Source organism: Phalacrocorax carbo, chromosome Z, assembly GCF_963921805.1.
Source record: "Phalacrocorax carbo chromosome Z, bPhaCar2.1, whole genome shotgun sequence".
Lineage (NCBI taxonomy): Eukaryota > Metazoa > Chordata > Aves > Suliformes > Phalacrocoracidae > Phalacrocorax > Phalacrocorax carbo.
Window position 1 is genome coordinate 68,732,982 of NC_087548.1, and position 8,923 is coordinate 68,741,904.

The 8,923-nt window shown below is 51.0% G+C and overlaps 1 protein-coding gene across 1 annotated transcript; it reads right to left on the reverse strand.

The window, feature by feature from the left end:
• Positions 1-4,426: 4,426 nt before the first annotated feature.
• LOC135310677 (cyclin-dependent kinase 4 inhibitor B-like) lies at positions 4,427-8,168 on the reverse strand. Its single transcript, XM_064439553.1, has 2 exons — positions 8,025-8,168; positions 4,427-5,900 (listed from the first exon to the last, which is right to left on the reverse strand). The coding sequence occupies exons 1-2, from the start codon at positions 8,166-8,168 to the stop codon at positions 5,592-5,594; spliced, it is 453 nt and encodes a 150-aa protein (XP_064295623.1). The 3' UTR covers positions 4,427-5,591.
• Positions 8,169-8,923: the final 755 nt, after the last annotated feature.

The window sequence follows — 8,923 nt, forward strand, 5'->3', positions numbered from 1 at the left end:
AGAATAAGTTCAACATGCAAATAACAAATGCAAGAGGAAGACATACGCCCACTCACAGGACCTTTTGTCTGATCATCCGTCCAGTGGCATTCATTAGGAGTTCTGCTTCATCTTGACACACGTCACAGGCAACAGCTCTCCTTCCGCTTTGACTGAAGAGACTTCTAGATCTGGACTCGGTAGCATTCAGACCCAAACAGTCCTTGTCTATATTCCAAGCCAGCACCCCACAATTACTTGTATCATGAGCATTTGCTCTCTCTGACTGTGGAGTTGCTATTGTGTCCTACCCTGCTTCTCACTGATTGTTTGGATGTTGTGTTTTGCCTACCGCAGCTGTCCAACATTTTTAAAGTCCTTTTCTCTTGGAGGAGATCTGCTCAGTGCATCCTCCAGCATGTGTGTTAACAGTGTAATGTACTGATGCCAATGCAATATTGCAGGTTCAAATATGGTACAAACTAGGCTGTGAGGCAGGCCATTAGATTTACCCTTTTTCTCCCTTTTCTGTTTCCTCTAAATCATTCTGGGCAGCCCAGCATTGATCTTGCTAATGTAAGATTGCCCACTCATATCTCATTTTCACTTAGCTAATGCTTTGCACTGGTTCATACTAACAACATTCAGAACATCTCTCAGCATCAGCACAGGTGGCATGTGACATCAGAATTTAGCTCTTATATTAGTATTCAAAACAGACCTGAGAGCAGTTGAGGTTCCCAGAATAGTAACCAGCAAGAGAGTATTTTGTTTACTGAAACCAGCTGAGTATGAGTAAGGAGAGAAATTAATTCAGGAGGTGCACAGCACTGGGCAGGATCAGCCCTCTAAGGCGGAAACTCTGGCTTAACTGTTTTAACGACTGCTTCCTCTCCCCACTGTCATTGCAGCACTGACTGAAGCAGGACATTGAAGAGAATTGAAATTAACGTTTAATCACCCTTTTGCAAAAGTTTGCAATTGTTTATTTAGATAATCGTGAAATTCTCCACCACCTTTGCTATGTATTGGTTCAGGCAATTTGTGGTGCAAAGCCACGTGTGACTAGACATACTTGGAAATACATTTTCTGTCTGAATATCAGGGTGTCACAGAGGAGGCCCAGCTGCATGAATCTAGGAGATTACAAAGACCCCCATCTAGGATTATTCACAGGTATTGGTGGGATTTTTCAGTTCCCTAGAGTGCATCCACTGTTCCCTATGTCTCCTACCCTTCCCTGCTGCTTATTTTTGTTCTGGCTCCTATGCACATCAAACTCCTCTTTAGGTTTCATCAGTTCACAGAACCATTAAAAAAAAAAAAAAAAAAGAAAAAGAAAAAGTAGTCCTTTCCCTAAATGGAACAGCTTCCACCATATCAGGGACTTAAAACAGGTAATCAAAAGGTGCATTGTGGTATCATCACAATAGTGCTGCATGGCCAAGTGGCGGGAGGAAAGGGCTTTTCCTTATAGTACCTGTGAAAAATTAAGTCTAGCAGCTGCCCTGGAACTGCATTCCAAAATAAAAGCAATTTAATTTTCAGCAGTCTTGAACTGATTCTGGAATTGACCCTATTCTATAAGAAAAACTTTAGGCTGAAAAAAAATCAAACTTTGGATTGTTCAGAAATCACATGTGGGAGGCTGCTTCCTGGGAAGAGTGACTACATCAATGGCAGCATGGGATACCTAGCTGGGTGGCAGGAAGTAGGGTATTTCTAATACCATGACCTCTGCTGACAGTGTCAGCTGAACTCTAAATATCTTGTACTTTTGGTCTTTTGTGGAAATCCTCTCCCTGGTCACACAGCCCCTGGCTGGACCAGTAGGTGCAAACGGGTCTTCTCACAGCCCGCCCTCAGTCCTGAGCTTACACTCATTACCCAGAATGATGCTGGGTCTAGAGGCAAACATCTGTGTACCTTTCTGTGAAGCAACCTGAAGCCTGCAACTGCAAGGTTCTTGAGTTTCAACTCCTAAGGACCACTTCTAATTTCACTTCCCCTTGTTGGGGTTTCTCCAGCACAGAAACGCTTTCTTAGCAAGTGTTTCTACAAAAGTATGCAGGTACTTACGAATACATGGTAATAAAAAGAGAGGGGAATGTGCAGAAATTTGTCCTCTGGTCTGTTTTCCACAGAGAAAAAGCCTCCTGTCTTAACTTTTGTTCATACAGTGTATTAAAGTATTCCTACCTCTTCTTCCAGTAAGGGGCAGGGGAGAGGAGAGAGGGGCGGGGGAAGAAAGAAATAGCAAATTACTTCAGTGTACTTCAGTGAGTGTCAGATTAGGATTGACTGAGACCTGATTTAAAAAATAATAATAATGTAGAACCACTAGGTAGATCATCCCTCATCTGTACTGCTGGGTGATTGCTCCACCAGAGCTCTTGTAAGATATTAATGTCTTCAGAGGTCCTTTCTCCAGCAACAGTCCCTGTGGCTTACCTGCCCCATCTTCAATTTCCTCACTTTCTTCTACGAGGGCTCTGAGCATTTCCGTTTTCCTCCTGAGACTCACAGTGCTTGAAGCTCATTTTCTATGTAAGTAGGCAAGTGGTTAATGTATTTCCATACCGTTGGCCCAGGCAAGGTCAGGTGATGACCTTCTTTCCTAAAATGCTTTTTTTTTTTTTACCTCTATGAAGCTTTCAGAGACTGTGAACAAAATATGCAAAGCCTATGGACCCTCAGACACAATAAACTTCAGTAAATGTAGGTGGATTTAAAGGGAATGAGCCTGTTGTAAAGCTTGGGAGTCATGTCCTCAAAGAGTAAATTGCCAAAATGTGTAATAGAGAACACTCTGGGCTTCTAAGTGCCGTTACACCTGAGGGTATTTTTATTAAAGAAATAAAAGCTTGACAGAGGACACCTCAATGGAAAATACCTAGTCAGATGCTGTGGTTCAGACGCAATTGAAGGCATGTTTTGTGGCACATAGTGCTGCTGGCTCCTTGTCCAAAGAGCGAACATTTACAAGAGAAAGGAAAGCAGCATAAAGCTCCTACCTCTATGTGATGAACCTATCTTTCTAAAGAGTTTTTATAGATACAAAAAAGTTGTGAATGTTTTTTCACAGAGGTTGCGCTGGGCACTTGGAGGGAAGACCTTTTTCCATACTTTCCTAACCAGTGCGAATTCTTCCTTTGCGTCCCTGCTCACGGTGGCAGCAATAAAAGGAGCGGTGCTCCGTCCGGTGAATGCTTTGTCTGTCTGGTCACGCACCGCACTCACACCACCTCTGAAATCACCCTGCATGCAACTCCATCCCAAAAACTCCTCATCCTTTTCTCTTCAGACGACTTCCCAAAGCCGTTTTGGGCTCCCTACAGCTCCGAGGCCAAAGCCCGTGAGAAAGTCATGCTCCTTCGGCACGGCTTTCCCGGGTAGGGAGAGGCTGCGTGGAAGCACCGTGGGCATCCCACCGTGAATGCCGCTTCCCTGCAATGTTTCCAAAGGGACTCGCAGGGCTCAGCCCCTCCGTCCCACGGGGAAGGGGGCTCCCTCTTTGGGCAGCCTGCGTGCAGGGCGGTGGGGGCTGCGGCGCGGCGGGGATCCGGGGGGCAGGTGGTGCTCCGCTCCACGCCGCGCCCCACGGAGCCCACCGGCAGCTTGGGCGGGCGCGACCCTCACCCGCCCTCAGGCCCAAGCATTGCTAGGCTGAGCTGGGCTCCTGCCTGCAGGTGAGCCGGGGAATGGGGGAGATAGGGGGAGAAAACGAAAACCGCGTTCGTCCCAGCCGCCCCGCCCCCGCCCCAGATAGATTTGATGACCAGGTAGCCAAACCCCCGTCTGGGCGGGGGTCGCTCTCGGTTTTGCCCCCAAAGAGCTGGGAAATTACCTTTTGTTTGAGGGGAGAGTGATTTTTTTTAACCCCTCTCACCCTTCAATTTAAAGAAATCAGCGGCGGACAGGCGTTCCTTAGTAAGTCAGAGGAGAAACGAGGGAGCATCGGAGCTCTGCTTCTTCCGCCGCGATCTGTGCCCTCAGCAAAGTGCAGGCTCCGCAGGACGGGCAGAACAAATAACCAACGTGTCTGAGGGAATCGGAAACAAAAATAGTCTCCGGGCATAGTATGCGCCCGTGGTGCCTTATTCTGCAGTGAACCCTCTCCATCGGTCTTTTCGCAGGAAAAGAAAAAAAAAAAGTCTTCCGCTTTTCAAAAAGCTCGTAAAGCCACGCAAAAGTACAAAGTGCAGTTGAACTTCCCTGTTGCTTTGTAAGGGTTGCTCTAAATAAGGAAATCAACGAGTTTCATGGATGTTTTTAACTCGAGCATGTATGTGTGTGAGCAACACACATCTGCCTGTAAGCCCTCTGCGTTCGACCTGCGCGAATGCGTCCTGTGCCTCTGCACGCATTTGTGCACAGGCACAAAAAAATGTAAGCGGCGAACAAAGGCGAAATAAATAATACCGCCCAACACTGAGTAGTGCTGCGTACAGAACCGTTTAATAGCTGAACACAAGGACTGGGGTTTTTTTAAGCCAACCCTTTTGGTATTTTGCTGTTGAATAACAGGTATTTCGTCTCGCATAAGATGTATGAACATTGGGTAGACGATGGAAATCGCGTTGGAAAAACAGAGGCAATGCACGTGAAGAGATTGAGATTTATAACCAAGATCGGTTCTTTTTTTTTCCTGTGTGTGTCCGAAAGCCTGTTTAGAAACCAGGAAAGCTGTCTTTAAAATACTGAGCTCGGTGCCCAGATCTCCTGAATAAACGGGGTATCTCCAAACGTCAAAACTACGCAGTAGCTGAACGGTTACCAATTGGTTTCTCACATGAATAGCCTTCTCTGAATACATCTATACAAAATATCTGTAGTTGTTCCCAAATTGTACTCTCGATCAGTGTCAAATATTTTGAGACTTTCTAAATTGAGCTGAGTGATGAGGGGAGAAGATTTGAAGACGGATTACATTTGTAAACGGGATGGCTAAGGTGGTCATTATCTCGGAGTGCTGTAGAAAAGAATGTCAAGGTGTCACTAAAATGCAAAGCTCTCCAGAACTGCGCGACAATGAATGAAATCGGCACCATCGTGAATAAGACACCTGTCTGATGGAGATCAAGGCAGTGGCTTGCAGGGCAGCGAGCAAGCCGCTCAGGGAAAAGGAGTGTTCTCACTTCTGTAAACGGCATCAGTGTGACAAAAAAATAGACGGGGGGAGGTTTGAATGGGTTTTGGATTGGTTTTTTTTTTCTCCTCCCCCCGGAGCACCGGAGAGTTGTTTGCTGCTTGTCCTCCGCCCACCGGGGACCCGGCCGTGGGAGCGGGACTAGAAGCCCTCCCCGCGGTCGTGAGTTGGTTCTTTCCGCTTTTTCTTAGAAAATTCAGCAGCGTGCGTCGCCTCGCAGAAGCAGGACAGGGAGCGTCCGAGGTGTCTGGGGCTGGGGGGGGAGAGGAAGACCCTTCCCAGCCGCCGGGCTCCCGGGAACAACCCCAGCCGTGAGCGCTCGACGGCGGGGGGGCCGCCCGGTGCCAGCCGCGGAGATGAGCGCAGGAGAGGAGGGGGGCGGGTCCCGGCGGGGCGGGGGGCGGCCTCCGCCGGGGCTTCGGGCGTGCGGCGAAGGGCGGCGGTCAGCGGAGAGGGGGGGATGTCAGCCTGCAGCCCCCTCCGCGGCCGTCCCGGCTCCCGGTGCGGCGGCGGGGAGGGTCGGCGGGTGGCGCAGGAAGCGCCCCACGGGGCCGTGGGGACCCCCCGCCGCCACGTCGAGAGGGAGGCGGCCGCGGCCGTCGGGCAGGTCGAGGCGCGCCCCGGCGCGGTGCAGCGCCGCCAGCGTCTCCAGGAAGCCGGCGCGGGCGGCGTCGTGCGCCGGGAGGCAGCCGGTGCGCGGGTCGGGGCGGTTGGGGTCGGCTCCGCGCTGCAGCAGCAGCTCGGCCACCCGCGGGCTGCCCAGCATCATCACCTGCGGGGAGAGACAGCGTCAGCGCCGCGCACGGAGCGGAGCGGAGCCGGGGGGCGACGGCTGAGGGACTGCGCGGCTCGGGTGACTCTTGGGGACAATTTTCCCATGTCAGCCGCTTGTAGCTGTGGCGGGGGTAAACACACACTGCTGATGATCCTTACGGGTCTTTTCCAGCCTGAGATATTCTGTCGTAAATTAAAATACCAGCTACGGTGTCTGTGATCTCCAGACTAGGCACCACATATGTGTGGCTCTGTTCCACACCTTATACCGTGTATATATACCCACCCACACGCAAATATATATATACACACACACATTTGCACAATATATACCCCATTTACACATACCATTTATATATACCATTTATACGAACCATTTATTATACTATAAATAGTGTGGGTGTACATATATGCTTGTATATATATACACACACACATATATATATGCATGCCCACTAGGTATTCTGTGACAGCCCTGAAGAGCCTTGCATTAAGCCTCCTGGCACGTAGGACGCGCCTAGGACTGGTCTATCGATGAAGAGCACAGCTGCAGCACACCAACCGCGGCCGGTCACCCGGGGGGTGTAACGGCCCCGAGAGTGGTTCGGCTCTTTTCGGTGCCCGGTAAGGATTTCCCCCCGCCTGAGTCCTGCATGGAGCCGTTTCTCTCCCTCTCAGCTCCGGCTAAACCCGTGCTGCTTCTCACAGGAGCAAGGAAAGTTGTTGAGCGCTCCAGGGTAACGCATGAAACTTTCCTGCTGAACCCTAATGCCACTCTGCAGCTGGACCAAGAGCAGAAGCTTCTGGCAAAATCTGATCGTGAACGATGGAACAAAACCAAAACAAAACCAGCCAAACAAAAATAACAACCAGCCAACCAAAAGAAAATTACATTTTAGGTTTTGCTTCCCGCATAGTCCTGGTCATTTCCAGTGGAATTCTAACCTCCATAGATTGAGTCTTAACACTGTAGAAAATACCTGAGAGAGCAGGTTTTCTCATTGTTTTATTTCTTGGGAGAATTTGTTTATGGACTACAAATATTTGGTTTTATTTATAATTCAAGTGCGAAAATGCTTATAAATTTAATCATTTATTAACTCCTACGGGGGTTAAGTTTTTCAGAAAGATAAAGAGAGCCCACATATCAGAGTGGCAGCCATTTTGCAGTGTGCTGGTAAGGGAAACAGCTTAGTCTCATTCTGAAATGAGGGGAGGAAAGAGAAAATTTACAGCAATTTGGAGACCCTTTTCAACTAGAATTTAAACCTACAACAGAAACAAAACGAATAAGTTTCTCGTTGCCTTTCTCAGTGATTTACTTGAGAAAAATATTTCCTTTTCTATGTAAAGTGCAATGACCAAAATGGCTGTTCAGCTTTAGCTGGTGAATCATTAAACATATAGCTTCAAATGACAACTCGAGAAAAGCTTTTCATGAAACACGAAACTCCAGTTTAAATCACAGTAGAGTAATCGTTCACTGAGCATTTAAAAACTTTCAGTTTAAATATATCGATTAATACAACACACTTCTAGCTCTCAAAATGCCTGGAAAGCAACTCCACTACACACCAGTACTTAAAATGTCTATCAATGAATACGACCACTGTTGATGAATAGTGAATATTAAAAATACTACCAAAAATAGCGAAGATTACTAGTGAATACCTAGTTTCAAGTTACAATTTCTACACAGAGACAATTTCTACACCGTCTTCTGTGCCGCTGTTTCACATTAAAATACTAGTAACGGACTCCACTTGGGAAAAAGACCCATTAAGGCTTTATTTAAAACAAACAAGAAAAAGTTGATCGAAGCTCAGTCAATTCCCTGAACCCATCTGAAAGAGGATTTTGCAGTCTCACTTCTCTTTTTAAGTACCCTCTGGCATAATTCGTTTTCTGCTTGTTATGCCCCTCTAAACTCCATCCAGTATTTACAGAAGGGCGAGAGTTCAGAAAAGCTCCCACTTGCATCCAGGCAGCTGCGGCTGGAGCCCGGGTCGGGTAATAACAATAAAAATTCATTCAAAACGTGAAATCCGCCCCCCCACCCCCAACCAGCGTGTCAGAGGACAGCTCACCCCACCCGTCGACCCCACCCCGCGGTGCTCCGTACCTGGAGCGGCGTCCTCCCAAAGCAGTTGGTCCCGTTGGGATCCGCGCCCGCGTCCAGGAGCTTTCGCACCTCCTCCCGGTCCCCACGGGCGGCGGCGCTGCACAGCCGGTCGCCGGAGCCGTCGCCCCGGCGGAACCCCTCCATCGCCCCCGCCGGCCCGACCCGGACGGCTGCCCGTGCCTTTCCGTCTCCCCTGGCCGGGACCTCGCCGGCCGCGGCGCCTCAGCTCCTCCTTCTCCTCCTCTCGGGAGAGGCCGCCCCCCGGCCCCCACCCAAGCCGGGGGCAGGCGGTCCCCCGCCCCCCCCCCCCATCTCCGAGGCAGGCGGTCCTGCGTGTCCCCCCTCCCCCGCGCACACCCCGGGCGGGGCAGCGCGCTGCAGCAGCCCCCCTCATTCAGGCCGGGCGGTGGGGAGGGCGGGGGCAGCGCGGTGCCGGCGGCTGCGGTAAAACCCGCGTACCCTCCCCGACGGGGCACGGCGGAGGAGCGCGGGGTGCCCGCAGGGTGCTCCGTAAGCTGAAAGCCGGGGCAAGCAGCTCGGCACCCCCGCGGAGGAGGGTGGGGGAGGGGCGATTTCACACCCCCGCGAGAGCGCGGGGCGACTCCCGAGTGGGTTGCCTCCCTCCGGGGGCGCCGTCGGCGCGGGAGAAGGAAGGGGATGGGGGTTGCGGCCCCGCGCCGCCCGCCCTCCCCCATTAGGGAGGGGGTGTGAAGCAGGGGAGTGGGACGCAGCCCCAGAGGCAAAGGGCTCCTCCGGGCTGCCGGGGCTGGCTGCAGCCGCCCCGGGCCGGGCAGGTGGAACGCGCCCCGCGGTTAACTTGCCTGGGAAGGGGGGAGGGGGGGGAGGGTCGGGTGATGGGGCACGGGGACACACTAGAGCCTTCCCGGGGCAGAGAGGGA

What these genes read in the sequence shown, in the direction of transcription:
- LOC135310677 (XM_064439553.1), bottom strand. Translation starts at nt 8,168, where the DNA reads ATGGAGGGGTTCCGCCGGGGCGACGGCTCCGGCGACCGGCTGTGCAGC. An exon ending in TTGGGAGGACGCCGCTCCAG is followed by an intron (nt 5,901 to 8,024) that starts GTACGGAGCACC and finishes CTCTCCCCGCAG; the next exon opens with GTGATGATGCTGGGCAGCCC.